Genomic DNA, 17,338 nt, shown 5'->3' with positions numbered 1-17,338 from the left:
ATTCATCCGACAAGTCCCATTTTATCCGACAGTTACCATAGTAACAGTGTCTCTCAGCCAATCAGAATTGAAGAAAGATGTCAGATCGGACACTTGTCGGACAGAAAATTATGTTGATGTATAACGCCCCCCCTGCATGGACTTGACAGATAAAACGCCTGACAAGTCCTTTCCATAGAAAGGACTCTATGGTCCTTTCATGCATGGATTCAGCGCTCCCCTGAAATCCATCCTCGGCTAGCTCCGGGTCGGCATAAGTCAGTCGGTTAATTTGATTTATCTCTGATTATCAGCAAACATTTTTTCTCAGACCCTGAGAAAATGTACTTTAATAAATAATAAGATTGTTCATATGAATGAAGTATGCTAATTAATCTATGCATAAAATAGAGAATTTTCTCCAACTAACTATAAGACAGCCCCAAACAGTAAATTTTCTATTCACAGATTCTTTGTAGGATCCTGATCAAAATGTAATTTAAAACAAAATTCGGTATCGCATTTTTTTGTATTTTCTTAATTGTTTTTTAAATTGTTTATGTAGGCCTTTAAAAAAAATGTTTTGATTTTTTTTATTGCTTTCGATGGAAGTTTTTGTCGACTTGATTCTGATCATAAACAAAATAAAATTAATTGATTTCATTCAGTAAAAAGTATAAATAATGATACATTTATAAATATTGACTAAAACACAATTTGCATTGAATATGAATTCGCGTTTTTATAGTAATTACTGGTCTGGCATCCATGCACTTAGATTTTGTTGCGTATAATTTTGTACCCTTTTTGGGTTGAAACTAAAAAGAAAAGTATATTCCTGTAATAGCCAAAAAGTGAAAAAAACATCTTAAGAATTCAAGTTGAGGAAACATGCAGGGATAACACCTCATACATCTCGAAAATATGAAGCTTTTGATTTCGAATAAATAGCAGTTACATTTTCTCAATTTTTCCTTTTCTTTTTATCCCCTCCAATTAGGCCCTATTGCAAAAGGGGAGAGGATGTTATTTTTTCTCTAGGGGGAGTGGCACTGCGGCTTTGGGAGCGGAGAGGAGGCGGCTTTTGTAGCTGTTTATGTTATGGTAACTCCAATAGAACTCTAGAATAGGACAGCTTCAGTTGTTTGCTGATATACTTGTAATGCAAGGCTGGTACGAAATACCCTATTGTGGGGATCGAGGGTACGTGGGGTGGATGGGCAGCGTTATCGTCACTGCATCCAACGCAAGAGGGTGCGATATAATTAGCCAGATACGCCATGGCCCTGTGAAGCGGGGGTGCTGGTGCTGACGGCTAGCACCCCAAAAAATTTTCTTGTTGGTGCTGCGTGTGTTATTTTCCATATAGGCAGCAAAAGTCAAAGATTTGTAAACCTGATTGAAATCCTCCAAAACAGCCTGTTATCATATAGTTATATCGTCAAGATTCTCACAAGATAGGCCTATACCCTCTTGTGTCGGGTGCACAAGGTCACCACTTCCGTGTTTTAAAATTAGTAAGGTAATTAAATAGGGGCATCATACCCACTGAACTAGAATACGTATTTCTAGTTCAGTTATCATACCCCCCCCCCCCCCCGCATACCACACTCCCCACTCCGAGGCAGGGGGAGTGCATGACAAGCACATTTTTTTTACACACTTTTTTTTTAAACAAAATTTCATATTGGTTTCCTCCCCGGTCTGCTAACAGCATTATAATTACTCTTCCACTTAATATATTACACCCTCTTTTCTCTTCTTTTCACAAATAAGAACATGATCATTCCTATAGTCCATCTCTCAAATTGGTAGGCTCTTCTTTCCGTTTTGTTGTCTATCTTCACTTCACCTCGTTCCACTTTGATTTTTGTAAGTCAAATTTTTTTTTTTAATAATGAAAATTATTTAATTTTATAAAATACATTTAAATATTAATAATTGTAAAATTAGCTTAAAATCCTTTAAATAATTATTTCGTGCGTGTATATATATTTTTATTATATCTCTTTATTAATGTCTTGACAAAGACTTGGAATTTATTCAAGATGGCTGCGTCCATGAGACAAATGCTGTCGCGACTCTCTACCGCAAAAGAGGGATTGAAGGTTCCAGGACGTCTTAAAACGGGTCTCCCCAAAAAGATAGGTAAGATAAAAGATCATGGCATTATCCTGGTTAGACAGCTGGCAGCCGTCTGTTTCGAGGAGTTTTTTAACATTTTTTTCCCCTGATATTACTCACAGCTCAGTCCAGTGAGTCCACAGACGGCTCGCTATCGTCGACGTCGGGAGGTGGCTCCGGCCCGCGAAGGCGTGCCGGAGCCTAGTCTTGACTTGAGGACGCAATGATGATGACTTTTAAAATAATGAAATATACTTCTTCATCAATATACTTCTTCATCATTGACGTCAAGACGTCAATGATGAAGAAGTATATTTCATTATTTTAAAGTCATCATCATTGCGTCCTCAAGACTAGCCGGAGCCCAGGGCCAGGGGCCTGTTGCACGACGAGATGAGCGATACGTAGGAACGTCCTTGAGTCTTGACTCCTAGGACCATTCTTCCGAGAGAGGAAGATTGGCGACAAATCAGCGCTTTCCGTTTCACGAAGGCAATTTTGTCTTCCAAGCCCGCGACATCGTTTGATATCGATAGTATCGGAAAATTATAATTTAGTCTTCATCGCCACCTGGCTGAAGCTGAACCTTTTATTTCGGAATGACGACTTTTCATCAAATCATATATTTCAATAAATGGAGATCAAGTAATGTTTTATTTATTACTGATTGTAGAATTGATGTATGGAGCTTACTTTATGAGGTAAAAAGAGAAAAAAACTTTAAAGATTCACAAACTTAACTGGATAAAATTAAAAAAAATCACATATTTCCCTTATTTAGAACTCGGTGTCCTTTTAGTTTTAGAGACACCTTTCATTGATATTTCAACGAAAGAGATCCTTGTCCGACATAAAAATTGAATTAATTAAGTAATTTCGACATTGTATTAGGTTGATATTCTGATTTTTTTTATGGAATACTTATTCATAATGATAATTTTGCAAATTATGTGTTAAATGTTATTTGTTGAGGTGAAAATTGGGTTTGAATGGAGTAAACAAAATCGACGTGTCTGATTGTATGAGACTAAAAAGGAAAATATGAGAGGCTGTGTGTGAAAAATCTAATTTATTTATTTTATTTGTCAGATACCGGTATAACGCAAGAAATACAAATGTGAGTGTTAAGAGTATAAACATACCTTTGCATAATACCGAAGACAAGCAAAATATGAAAATTGCCGCTGCAAACATGTCCAAGTGGGTAAAGTAGTGCTTTTCAATAGAAAAATGTGTAAAATCAATCTGCAATGGAAAAAATACAGTTCAATGCTAACAATGACTAAGATCATTAATGTTGGTCATATTTAAATGATAACTTTATGGAAGTTTATATAAGAATATAAGCTTTAAGAATATAATATATGTATATTTTTAACATTTTAAAGTTGAGGAGTCAAGACTATATTTTGCTTTAACATGATATAGGGGCTGATAACGGACTTTCCATAATCTGATCTTTTATAGGTACAATGAACTTATCTTAATATGTAATGACTGATGGGTTCGTAAGCTATAGGCCTTATTTATATCTTAATTTCAATTAGCTACATGTATTTTGTTATTGCAGATTTTTTTTCCGTTCATCAACTCAAGTTAGCAACCCAACAATTAATATTCATTGATTGAAATTAATCTCAGCAAAAAAATATAATGAAAACGAAATGAAATATAAATAAATGATTTGCACGTTTATTTATATCATGTTTTTTTTTTGCTGAATGTTATAAACATGTTTTTTTACCATACCGTATTTTTAAAATTTGTTTTCATTTTTATTATCTAATGAGAAAGCATGAGGCGTCAGAGAGATTGCCGCCCATTTCAATATTTCAAGTTTAATTGAAAAAAACAAACTGGAAAATGGGTGGGGAAAAGACGGAGGGAGAATAAAAGGAAACATGCTAAAAAAATTATTTGGGCCTATAGTACCCGGAGAAGTTAAAATGACTTCCGCTTTTGGTCGTCTTGCTGTGCAAGAGTCGACAACCTGAAATTGATGACAACTAGCCCCGATATATAACAAATAACTTGGCGCCATCCCAGATAAAATGCATCAGACTGCAATCGAATGGAATGACCCCCAAAAATGTTTAAAGGGGATATGTCAGTGTGGCTTGCCGTAAACGCATTTTCTCTCAATGCCGACGGCGGGGGTGGTGTGCAAAGAAGAACATGCCTACGTAGGACATGTCTGGAGGTGTCTTTCCAAGGACCATTCTTCGTATCGCCCAAATCGGCTTTGTGAACCAGTTGAGCGATATCTCGTTCTTACGTAGAACAGTTCTACGAAAGACCCTTTCATGCAACAGGCCCCAGGACTCGTTCGTGTAATACGAGACGGACATATATTCTCCAAAATGGGGTAGAATGGGGTCGCAATAGCACTCAAAATAAAAGGGGAAAATATAAATTATGCACTTACCTCGATTATATGGAAGGTCTATCGTGAGACACATAATCCTGACATCGAGTGATCGAGGCACAATTAAACTGGACCCTCAAAAAAAAGGAAGAGTTCTGTCTTGTTCGTTCTCCTTCTGTCAAAATTGAAACCAAAATGGCCGATCGATACCAAAAACGAACGCGACAGAGGTCTAACTTTTCCTTTTTTTTTGAGGGTCCAGTTTGTGCCTCGTCGCGCGCCCTCGATGTCAGGATTCTGTGTCTCACGATAGACCTTCATCCATATAATCGAGGTTAGTGCATAATTTATATTTTCCCCTTTTATTTTGAGTGCTATTGCGACCCCATTCTGCCCCATTTTGGAGAGCATATGTCCGCCTCGTATTACACGGACGAGTCCTGGGCTCCGGCCCGCAAAGCGGGTCTGAGCTCCCTGGGTTAGCTATCGTGCAGCCACCATTAGGGGGTTAACAATTGATGCAAAATCCCCCGACAGGACTCATCGAATTTTTTCTTTATTTCATACATATATATTCCCGGTAAAAAGAACTGGTTAATAAAAAGGTGAAAATTTTAAGGTTTCTTACCAGACCGATCTCGTGTAGATCCCTCAATCCATTTGACTTGTCAACAAAGCAAATACATGTACAATAGGTCTGACCCTTGAACCACTTCGTTATGATGAACATTCGATTAGCGATGTTACAAAATGCTGTTTTGAAGAACAATTTATAGATACAAATTATTATCTAACAAATACTAAAATCTAATAAAAAAAAGAAAGAAAGGAAAGACCACCAAATTAAGAAGTTGTGGCCAAAAATGTGATTTTGGGGGGTTTTGGCGGCCATTTTGGATTGCCCAGCACACTTTTTTCTCGGACCCAATACAAAAAATATTGTCATTTCATGTTGAGATAAGGTAAAAGGAACATAAAAAACTGTTGCCACATTAAAACCAAATATCACCCATTTATAGCCCACTCCTAATATCAGGTTTCCTTAATATTGGAACTTGGGAGTGGGAAGATGGTCATGAAAAATGAATAGATCTACTAGATGGTGACTTGGGGAGAATCGAGGTCACTGGTCACTGAAACTATTCTAACTGAATCGTTAAATGTTTACGTTTTCGAGAATTAACTATTTCTTTCCTGTACTACAAAAAGTCGAACTATAGTCGGTCAAGAATGTGCAACAATTACTGTATATAGTTAAAAATGATAAAATTGTCAAGATTTCGGAAATATCGGCTAAGTTTGCCCAATGTCATCAGATGTAAGTTAAACAGAAAATATAGGACATGTTTATATTTTGTAATTATTCCCCTCCACGAACATGAAGCCGACCCTGCATGCCCGCCCCTGATTTTTTTAAATCAAAGTAATGGCAATATTTTATAGAACTGCAATAGGCCTTTACCAGGCTCTCGAGATTATGAATTATAATCATGATTGGTGGCGGCGTCAACATTGAAATCTTAACCAAGGTTAACTTAAGTTTTTGAAATGTCATCATAACATAGTAAGTATATGGACCTAGGTATGAAACTTGGACATAAAGGTAATCAAGTATTACTGAACATTCTGCCTGAGTTTCAGGTCACATGACCAATGTCAAAGTTCTTAGGGTCAATGAACTTAGACCATGTTGGGGTAATCAATATCAAAATCTTAGCCAAGGTTAAGTTTTTGAAATGTTGTCATAACTTCGAAAGTATATGGAGCTAGTTCATAAAACTTAGACCTAAGGGTAATAGTGTATCGCTGAAGATCTTGCCTGAGTTTCAGGTCACATGATTAAGGTCAAAGGTCACTTAGGGTCAACAAACTTTGGCCATATTGGGGTTATTTTGGGAATCGTCACCATAACTTTAAAAGTTTATGGATCTAATTGAAACTTGGACATAAGAGCAACCATGTATCCCTGAATATCTTGTGTGAGTTTCAGATCACATGATGAAGGTCAAAGGTCACTTAGGGTCAACGAACTTAGCCATGTTGGAGTATTTGAGGAATTGTCATAACTTTGAAATTTTATGGATCTCGTTCATGAAACTTGGACATAAGCGCAATTTAAGTATCCTTGACCATCCTGTGCTAGTTTCAGGTCACATGACCAAGGTCAAAGGTCATTTAAAGGTCAATAAACTCTGGCCATGTTGGGAGTACATGTGTTGAATTGGCATCATAACTTGTAAAGTTTATGGATCTAACTCATGAAACATCGAAGACATAAGGGTGATCAAGTATGAATGATTGTTTGCACATGTCTTAGGTCACATGATCATGGTCAAAGGTAATTTTGGGTCAATGTACATAATATTTTATTATCATATCAGTGTTTTCTTCTGTGAATAATTATTCATGAGCTGTTTCAAAGGAAGCACTGCTGCTATATCGAATTGCGTAATGCAGGTGAGACTGCCAGAGGCGTTCCACTTGTTAAAAAAAATCATAGTGATTTAAATCGCGATTTAAATCACAATTTAATCAGCCAGCCCTGATTAATTAGGCTCAATTTCTCAAATTCAGAGTGAGAAGCTGTAACAATCTAGGAGCAGTTGAGAGTTTTGTGAGGGAAACCCACTTACTATCCTTATTAGTGGAAATTGAAATACAGAAATAGATTACACAACATAATGAAAAAAAATCTTTAATAAATTTGTGGGAAATCATTTGTAATGAAACCCTAATTAATACTGCTGATTGCTGAATTTATATAAAGGGATATCACCAAACTTGAAACTTCATCTATTCTATATTTTCTGTTCTCTTCAAATTTAATGAGCGATTGCTTATTTCATTTGCTCTCTTATTTGACATAAAGACTCTGCAGACAAATAAAATAAAATTGATGGAATTTTTGAATGATTTGTTTGTTTACAATTTGTTTGTTCTATCAGGTGATTATCTGAGCAACATGTACCGTGATTACCGAGCTGCTACTGTGGATGTCTTCACCGACATGAAGGAACGTCCTTTCAAGGCAACGTTTTACATTGCCAGTTTGAGTGCCATCGGGTACATGTGGAGTCAGGCACCGGACGAGGAGAACTTTGAGATAGAACTAGTCAATGCCAGCAACGACCTTCTCCTGCTGAGCAATCTGACCAGGAACCAAGGCTCGGATGGTCATGTCCAAAAACTTACAGCTCTGCAGAACGCGGGCGTACTGAGATTCATGAACCTTGGTGTGTGCTCTTTAATCTGGGAAGATAACTTTGACAAGCGGGTGGCGATGTATGACGCAAAATGTGACTATCTTGCCGTGTCATGGAGGGAACTACCTGACAGGATAAGAGACGTGGGTTTCCTTGGACGTTGGCATTACTTATCAAAGGCCATGACGGACTATGATATAAATGAATTTGAATTTCAAAACGCATCATCTGGATAGCCAAGGAACCAATAATCAAACAAACTGCACAGCAAAAATATCATGAAATACTGTATATATAATTCATGAAGAAATAATAATTGTAATAAAGATTGATTTATTATGCGCATGATAGACCTACATGTAGGAGAAGTCTCTCTATGCGATTTACAGTGTAAGATATAAATATTATTAACCAAAGTAATTTTAAGAATAGGCCTGTACAGGTTTTTGAATATCCATGAATACATATACCTTTACTTGTTTGTTAAAATTATCTAATATTACCAGGGAACAATTTTGCTTTACAAATTTGAACAGCATTTTTGGTCATAAGAGAAAAGCTCTCAACTAAGTAATGTAGCCTACAGTCCTTTGTAAAAATATGCTATACAAAAGACTTAATGCATAGCAGTCTTTCAAAAATGTGGAGCAAATTGCGAAATCGGGAAAATTATTCCCTGATTACTATGAACTTCAATCAAGTAGAGTGATGGATCCAGCAGGTAATACCATTTCACAGGCCATATTGTTTGTGCACAATGGTGGGACCATCTAAAGTAGTTTGTCTAATCTCTTGAGATTCACCCCTGGGGCCCGTTTCATAAAACTTATTATAATAACAAAATTGTTAAAAGCTTCTGAAATCATTCAATCTGATTGGCTGATTGTAAATTTGTTATAGAAACTGTCAATTTGTTATTTTAACAAGTATTTATGAAACGGAACCCTGAAGTAATCAATGTTGAGAAATAATTAGTTTCCTACATGTATATCTGATAAGCCATTCTGTATTAGCAAACTTTTAATCCCAGCTGTTTATTATTTCTTCAACTAATAAATTATAAGATTCATCTTCTATATAAAGGTGATTTTGAAATAGGGAGAGTTACATTTCCAAATTTACCAGATTCTATTTTAAATTGAATATTATAGATTATTTTTTCTTTTCTTTGAATAATACATTAATCCAAGAGCCTTTATTAGCTTTTGTTCATTATTATTGGTTTACATGAACAAATCTGCTTTTAATCAACCAGATGACAAATTTTTTGTAACGATTTACTTTGAAAATCATTGGGAAATGGTGAGAAAACTTTTTCTTAATCATGAAATTCCACCTGTTTTGGTGAGTTTACACTTACGAGCGAGGCTTCAGGCTTCAACAGACCTTTGTTATTATTGTGAAAAAAGAATGTTTTCTTATGCCATCACACCAATCAGACCCTTTTCCCAAATGATCTATCTGTCCCACTGTTTTGTAACTTTAGTGGAACATATTTAACAAAATAAAATAAACTCCTCAAAAAAAGTTTGGAAATCTGATTTTGATCGATAAAATTCCTCCTCGGTTTTAGTGAATATCAATGTGTAATTAATATCAATGAATAGATCATTTAATTTTCTTTAAAATGATACCCTCCATGATATGATTATGGTTCACATGGAAGTGCAGTGCCTTGAAATGTGGGGCAAGGTCAAAATTGAAAAGTTGCAAAATGACAAAATTTTGAAAGTCACTGTTCTTTTTTTTCCGTGGTAATAAGTGAGTTTCTCAGCGTTTTCTTTTGACCTTGATCGATAAGTTCTCCTTTGTTTTAGTAAATATCAATGTGTAATTAATATCAATGAATAGATCATTTAATTCTCTTAAAAATGATACCCTATGGGATATGATTATGGTTCACATGGAGGTGAAGTCGTTTGAAATGTGGGGCAAGGTAAAAATTCAAAATTTGCAAAATGACACAATATTGAAAGTCACTGTTCTTTTTTCCGTGGTGATGAGTGAGTTTCTCAGCGGTTTCTTTTGTTTTCATGCACCTTAACATCAACATTAACATGGAATCAAACACACCTCTACACAAGCAAACAAACATGCATGGGTATTTCAAATGGTATTTCAAACCCTGACTCACACCATGTTATCTTTAACCATCACTACATAAACCACAACAAATGAACAAAACATAAAAATGAAGAAGCAGGGGCTTGATTTGAATGGAGTTTCATCTCTATTGATACCTGTAGACAAAAGAATCATGTTCTGTATTGACCCTTCATGACTATTTCTGCTCGTTTTGCAGCTTTTCAATTCAGACCTCATCCAACACTTTAGAATCCTGCTCTTTTCGTGATGGCATGATCATAACAAGCATGGTATCATTTTAAAGAGAATTAAATGATATCAAATATGCATTGTGTAAAATTGGGAGATGGGAGAAATTAATGGCCAAACTCAGATGTCCAAACTTTTTTTGCTCGTTTTGCAGCTTTTAAATTCAGACCTCATCCAACACTTTTGAATCCTGCTCTTTTCGTGATGGCATGATCATAACAAGCATGGTAACATTTTAAAGAGAATTAAATGATATCAAATATGCATTGTGTAAAATTGGGAGATGGGAGAAATTAATGGCCAAACTCAGATGTCCAAACTTTTTTTGCTCGTTTTGCAGCTTTTAAATTCAGACCTCATCCAACACTTTTGAATCCTGCTCTTTTCGTGATGGCATGATCATAACAAGCATGGTATCATTTTAAAGAGAATTAAATGATCTTTTGAATGATGTAAAATATGCATTGTGTAAAATTGGGAGTTGGGAGAAATTAATGGCCAAACTCAGATTTCCAAACTTTTTTTGAGGGGTTTAGAAAAATTGATATTTTAGTACACATGGAAAACACATTCATCTTGAAAGAGAGAGGAAAGCTAGTGACAAAATAACAACATTCTTTGAATAATTTGTTAAGACGTGAAATTGAAAAGTCAAGTTGTATTCAAATCTGATATTTTCATTGTGATATAAATTGAAAAGACATGTTTTGATAATAACAAAAAGGTTTTTTTTTGGAGGGGGGTGTTGCTGTCATGTTCCTGCAGTTCTTTACATCTACATAAGATGAAAATGTAATACACTATAAATGTGTGATTATATGTTTATATATGTTAAGAAATAAATGGAATCTTCCCTTTTCCAATAGATATTTCATTTTATATGATTTCCTAGTTGTATGAAAGAGTTCACACAACCCCCTCCCCCCAAATAAAATCTGAATTCTTTTGTATTTTATTATATGAAATGTAGAATATTTAATGTTTTAAACATTTGACATTAAGGAATCATCTTCATGAATCACAAAATACAAATGAAATACCGGTAATGAGTGTGTGATGTCATCAGATCCGTCCTCTGCATATATACTGACAAGGATGTGCAGTTAACTGCTTTGTGAAATTGAGCAAAAGTTTAAAATGCTACAACTCTGTTCTGTGACTTCGGATTGATTTTGGATGAATTTTCTGTGTTATGCTAGATTTGTCTCTTTCAATTTAAATGAGCTTTTTGCTGGGGTGGACGGGCCCTTTACATACATAACCGAGATGTATCGAATAGGAATATTTTTTTCAGGGTATGCAGGTGCAGATCGAATGTCAGACTTTTACGGGGTGAATTTCCATCGCTCATTTTACGGGGTGCGCAATGAAGGCATTCTATGGGAAGCACCATTATATTTCTTATCTTTTACCTTTGATCCACACCAGGTATTTTGTAGGTACCTTTTTCTGAAAAATCAAATTTCATCAAAAAAATTTCCAGAAAAATGAAGGGTGAAAACCAAATGGGAGTTGTAGGTGGTTTCATTAATTCGATTAAGTCCAAAGTCATAAGCAGTTTCACACAATGCACAATATTTTTTTCTTCATTTTTTGTGAAGTAAAAGCCTGTATAGGGGCTGCAAAATGGTCTTAATTACTTTTAAATTGTGTAAAAAAAATCATTCTAGGTCACCCCCCCTCTATTTTCAAAAACAGTTAATGACCGTAAGCCCTGTTTTGAAGTTATTGATTCATTTCAGAGAGAGAGGGGGGAGAACATGGTTACTGAAATGTAGGGTTTCTTATCCTAGTTATCCATAGACTAGATCGAGGTTTTCTTTCCATGGCTTATTTGTGGTAATTAAAGGAGAATGAAACTCTTGGAGCAAGTTAGCTTTTGTGAAAGCAGAAAAATCAAAGAATAAGATCAACAAAAGTTTGAGTAAAATAGGACTAGCAATAGAAGAGTTATGAGCATTTGAATGTCGAGATCACTAATGCTATGGAGATCCTCCAATTGGTAATGCGACCAAGATCTATGATGTCACAGATGAACAACTCTCCCCTTTGGGACACTGAAAATATACCCCAAAACATTTCTTTTTGCTCATTCTAATCATATGACAAACGATTCATCAATGATATAATGTTGTGAAACCTCTGTACTTGTCCTCTCATAAAGAGAACACCTCACCTTGTGATAGACTCTATAAAAGTGAGAATATAAGTGATATAAGTACTAAAGTAATGAGGGAGTTGTACGTGTGTGACATCACAGATCTTAAATTGGTCGCATTGCCAATGGTAGGAACTACATGGCATTAGTGATCTCAATATTAAAATACTCATAACTTTCTTATTATTCATTCAATCTTCCTCAAACTTTCAACAATATGTTTCTTTGATTTTTCTCTTTGATATGGATTCAGCTGGTCTCAAGGGTTTCATTCTCCTTTAATAGGGCTAGCAAGGGGATGAGGGGGCCGGGCGCGGCGCGGCCAGACCGTACCGTAATATACCGTACCGGACGTCACGGATCGAGGCCCACAGGTACCGTACCGCAAGCTATCGGCGACTCGGATCGACACGAACCACCATCTGGATGAGGCTGAGGTAAGACTAAGAGTTAGTAGAAGGGGGCTCGTTCCACTTCCAAGTTCCAGACCACTCCAGGCGAACACCTAATCTTCAGCATTCGACTAAGCCGCTTGGTATTATAATTTGACCGATTTTTCTCCATTTATTTTATTTGCGAAGTGTGGTGACATGTTGATAGCCCTGGCTAGTGATTTTGCTCACGTGCTATTTAAAGGCATGAAACATGGAATTGTGAATGTTACATATTCTTTTGCGTGCGCTAAATATTGCACAGTGCAGACAGTGGAAGGCGGCATTGTAATGACTATACTTTTCTCCTGAACCTAAGACTGTCTTTATTTCAGTTACTAGTACTTGTAACTTCAAGTCCCAGGGGGGGGGGGGGGGCTCTTACTTCATGTACATTGACAAGTGGATACTATTACTATGCATGACCAAAAAACACATAGTCATAAAAACTAGGATATCATTTTCAAGTCCCAAGATTAATATTATTATTAATAATAATTAGGCCTATTATTAATAATAATAGGCCTATTATTAATAATAATAGGCCTATTATTAATAATAATAGGCCTATTATTAATAATAATAGGCCTAGTAGTCCGGTCTGTTAGCGTCAAAAACACCCTACTTGTGGACACGGTGGACAAAAGCATGATTTTTTCTCCAGACCTTTGTTTATGTATGAGAATTAAAAATGGGGTATGCTCCAAAAAATCTGGCTGCAGGAACAGTGAAAAAAATGGGTGAAAATGTCAGAATTTATGAGTTTAGATTGGTCTGATATATAGACTAGCGCTAGTGCAAAACTCAATAGCAGTGCATTATTTTGCATTGGTTTAGTTCTTGAATTCAGACCCTTTTTGAACAAATATTCTGTTTGTCCTCACATCTCAATGCACTAAATATCTGAATGCAGATGCTAAACAAGCCGAAGGGTGGTGGTGGAGGGGGTTGAATGTTGGTGTGTATGTACATATTTTGGTCTTGGGGTAAAGATGTGCAATACACATTTTTTGCATGTGTTGGAAATTGTGTGTTGCCATGGTAACAGTGTATTATGGCAAAAATAAGGTACAAATCTTGCAGTTAGAACTACTTCCTCTGTTTTCATCAGATTCTCATGAAATTTGGCACACACATTGGTCTTGAGGTGAAGATGTCTAAGACACATTTTTGTGTGTCTTTCGGAAATTTTGTTGCCATGGTAACAACAAAACATTTGGTGAAAATTGGGAAAAACCTTACATTTCAAACTGCTTCATCAGTTTTCAATCAATTCACATGAAATTTGGCACACACATTGGTATTAAAGTAAAGATGTCCAAGGCATTTTTTGTGTGTGTTTCAGAAATTGTGTTGCCATGGTAACAACATATTATATGACAAAATTTAGGTAAAAACCTTGCAATTTGAACTACTTCATCAGTTTCAAACCAATTCTCATGCATGAAATATGGCTCACACATTGGCCTTGAGATAAAGATGTGCAAGAACCTTTTTTTTTTTTTGCATTTGTCAGAGAGTGCATTGCCTTGATAACCACATGTAGCCAGAAATGCAGGGAAAACTCACCAATTGTGGATCAATCTACTTCTCTGTTTTCAGCCTGTGCTCAGAAAAGTTTACACAAATATTAATTTTGGGTAAAGATTCATATTCAGTGTTAAAGGGGAATCCAGCCTTGGTCATAAAATGTTGTGTGGAAAAGGAGAAAAATAAGAATGTTGAAAGTTTGAAAGCAATCGGATAAGCAAAATAAAGTTATGGCTGCTTTCAAATTAAGATCCCTAAGGCTACTAGTATGTAGATTTCAAATTGACAATGGGTAAGTAAATTATGACAAGGGGGCGAGGCTGCAAGGACAACTTTCCCATTGGCCTTGTACTTTGATTTTTGGTTTTCTCCTAAATTCCATTGGGGCTGTAATATAAACCTGTTAGTATAATGTTTTATGTCCTCATGAAAGAAAGATACAATTTGAAGTAAAACTTTTGAAAAAGACATTTTAGTCCATTAATTATTTCTGTACATGGAAGAGTGGTCCTTCCCTTACATCATTATGACATCACATATGCGGCCAATTTGAAGTCTTCATGGGTATATAGTGATTACCAATGTTTACAACTTTTATATATTCACAACTTTCTTATGGTTTGTCCGATATTGTTCAAACTTTGACCTATTGTCTGATTTTTCCTTTTCCTCTAAAAACAAATGTTTATTTGGGTTGGATTCCCCTTTAACATCATAAGATAGCGCAGGGTATTCATGGTATTAATCACCTTCAATAATATTTATAGGTTTTTTTTTGGGGGGGGGGGCGGAGGAGGTCCTTAAAAACTGACAACATAAAAATATAGAAGGTTAAAGGCCATGGCCATTAGGATTTTAAACACTCTTAAAGAAAGCACCCCTTCCATTTTTTTTTTTTTTTTTGGGGGGGGGGGGGGCTTTAGAAAATTGCCACATAAAGAATAAAAGGAAATAATTACAACTAGGAACTGACCCCCCCCCCCCCCCAAAAAAAAAAGGGGGGGGGAGAAAAATCCTTTACACTTCAGCGTATTAATTTAAAGCCTAAAACATTCTGGTTTTGATAAAAGATCATTTCCGGTGCCCAATTAATCAACGTTTTATTTATCTCCTACTCAGTATTTGTTCATTTCAGTTCTTACTCTTACTTTCTTACATCACTTTTTGCACTTCTTGCACTTTAGAGCTTTACCATACCTTATTATTTTGTTTCCTCTCCCCCCCCCCTCTTTTCTCCCTCTCTAAGTACATTTTTCTTTGCTATTTTAATTCATTATTATCTAGCAACAATTATTCCATTTTGAATGCTTACACCTACACTGAAATATAATACCATGACATTTATTCTTTTCTTCATAATCTTTTAAACTCTATTTTGGCTACACTCTGTCCTAAATAATACTATTAGCTATATTTAATGTCTAGTTTAAAGAATTGAAGAAATGGCTGTCATGATATTATATTTTGGTAAAGGTGCATCAAATTCATAGTTGCAGCATTCAGAATGGAATAACTGTTGCTTAAAAAAAAAATGGATTTAGTTGTTTTCCGAAAATCCTCTGTGAAAATTTTAGTTATATCACTGAGTTTTCCCATTCCTGCAGTTACCACCATCTGTAAGGGATATGACTAGAATATATGTAGAGAAATAAAAGTAATCATTTGCTCAATGAACAGTGAATACGTTCGTCCTTACTCCAATGGAAAATTATTTGCATTTTTTGTGACAGTCAGATCTTGCATCCAACAATTTTGCTACTGAAACATAATATTCATTTTTTGACAATTGGAGATGTAGGATGTATAAAGCAGGGGCTGTCACAGAAATATACTGAAAAAATTAAATGAAAGAAAATAGAAGGCAAAAATTTATTGTGCACATATGCATATTTTTGATATGGTATGTTATTGAGTCATGGATTTGCAAGTGAATTTCTAAAACAAGTGCAGAGATTTTTGTATATATATATTTCTATAATTAGTTGCATGATTAAATGTACACTTTATAAAATGTCAGAGAAAATATACTTGGAGAGATAGAGGGTAAAAAAAGGAGAGAGGAAACATTAGATGGTATGGTGAAGCTCAAAATCAAGAGTGATGTGATATAGTTAAAAAGAAAGAGTGGGAATGGAATATGAATAAAAGACTGAGTAGGAGAATATAAATAAACAATGATTAATTGGCTACTGTAAACAATTTTTTTACCAAAGCAGAATGCATTAAACATCAAATGAATGGTCTGAACTCGGAAGTGCAAATGACTCTTCTTACCTTTTAATGGGGGGGGGGGGGCATTTTTCAGCCCCCTATTTTTTCAGGGGGGGGGGGGGTTAAGTTCCTAGTCATAATCCTTTAACTTTAACTTTTATGAGGTCATTTTCTAAAGACCCCCCCCCCCCCTCTCCCCCCCAAAAAAAAAGGGAGTAATGTCTCGCTTTAAAATACAAAGACCCCTGAGGGGCAAAGGCGTAGACTGGTTGAGCATGGGGAGATAGAAGTGGTATGGGGAGGGGTGCACATCTTGGGGAGGTGGAACTAAGGTTTGGAAAATTAGCCGTTGAAAGTAGAAGGGGTACACATTTTGTTTTGCTTGCTAGTGTTGGAACTCCTTTGCCACAGCGGAAGGTTTCACATTAACCCAGTGTACCCCCAGCCTATGCCCTTGAGGGGATGCTTATTTCAAGAGTGTTAATGGACACCGCCTTTAACCTTTATTTTGATGTCAGATTTTAAGGACCAATCCCGCTCCTCCCTCAAAACCTAGAAATATTACTGAAGGTGACTCATATATTTTAATGCAGTTTAGAATTTAATATGAATCTTTACCCAAAGATGAATATTTCTTCCAACTTTTATGAGCACTGACTAAAAAAAGGGGAAGTCGTTTGATCCACAATGAGTTTTCCTGCATTTCTGGCTATCATATGTGGTTACCATGGCAATATACTCTCTGACAAATGCACACAAAAAATGGTTCCTGCACATCTTTACCTCAAGGCAAATGTATGAGCCAAATTTCATGAGAAATGGTTCAAAACTGATGAAGTTGTTCAAATTGCAAGGTTTTTACCTAAATTTTGCCATATAATATGTTGTTACCATGGCAACACAATTTCTGAAACACATACAAAAAGTGCCTTGTACATCTTTACTCTAATACCAATGTGTGTGTCAAATTTCATGAGAATTGATTTAAAACTGATGAAGCAGT

At 35.7% G+C, this 17,338-nt stretch overlaps 1 protein-coding gene across 1 annotated transcript; it reads left to right on the top strand.

The window, feature by feature from the left end:
• The first annotated feature begins 2,008 nt into the window (after positions 1-2,008).
• On the top strand, positions 2,009-10,872 carry LOC129271381 (mitochondrial import inner membrane translocase subunit Tim29-like). Its single transcript, XM_054908755.2, has 2 exons — positions 2,009-2,127; positions 7,414-10,872. Exons 1-2 carry the CDS (start codon positions 2,028-2,030, stop codon positions 7,905-7,907), a joined length of 594 nt encoding a protein of 197 aa, XP_054764730.2. The 5' UTR covers positions 2,009-2,027; the 3' UTR covers positions 7,908-10,872.
• The last annotated feature ends 6,466 nt before the right edge of the window (positions 10,873-17,338 follow it).

Source organism: Lytechinus pictus, chromosome 11, assembly GCF_037042905.1.
Source record: "Lytechinus pictus isolate F3 Inbred chromosome 11, Lp3.0, whole genome shotgun sequence".
NCBI classification, from domain to species: domain Eukaryota; kingdom Metazoa; phylum Echinodermata; class Echinoidea; order Temnopleuroida; family Toxopneustidae; genus Lytechinus; species Lytechinus pictus.
Note: the sequence above shows the minus strand (reverse complement) of the source record. Positions and strands in the feature narration are given on the sequence as shown.

Coding starts and splice junctions, on each gene's coding strand:
- LOC129271381 (XM_054908755.2), top strand. CDS start 2,028: ATGGCTGCGTCCATGAGACAAATGCTGTCGCGACTCTCTACCGCAAAA. Junction 2,128..7,413: donor GGGTCTCCCCAAAAAGATAG/GTAAGATAAAAG, acceptor TTGTTCTATCAG/GTGATTATCTGAGCAACATG.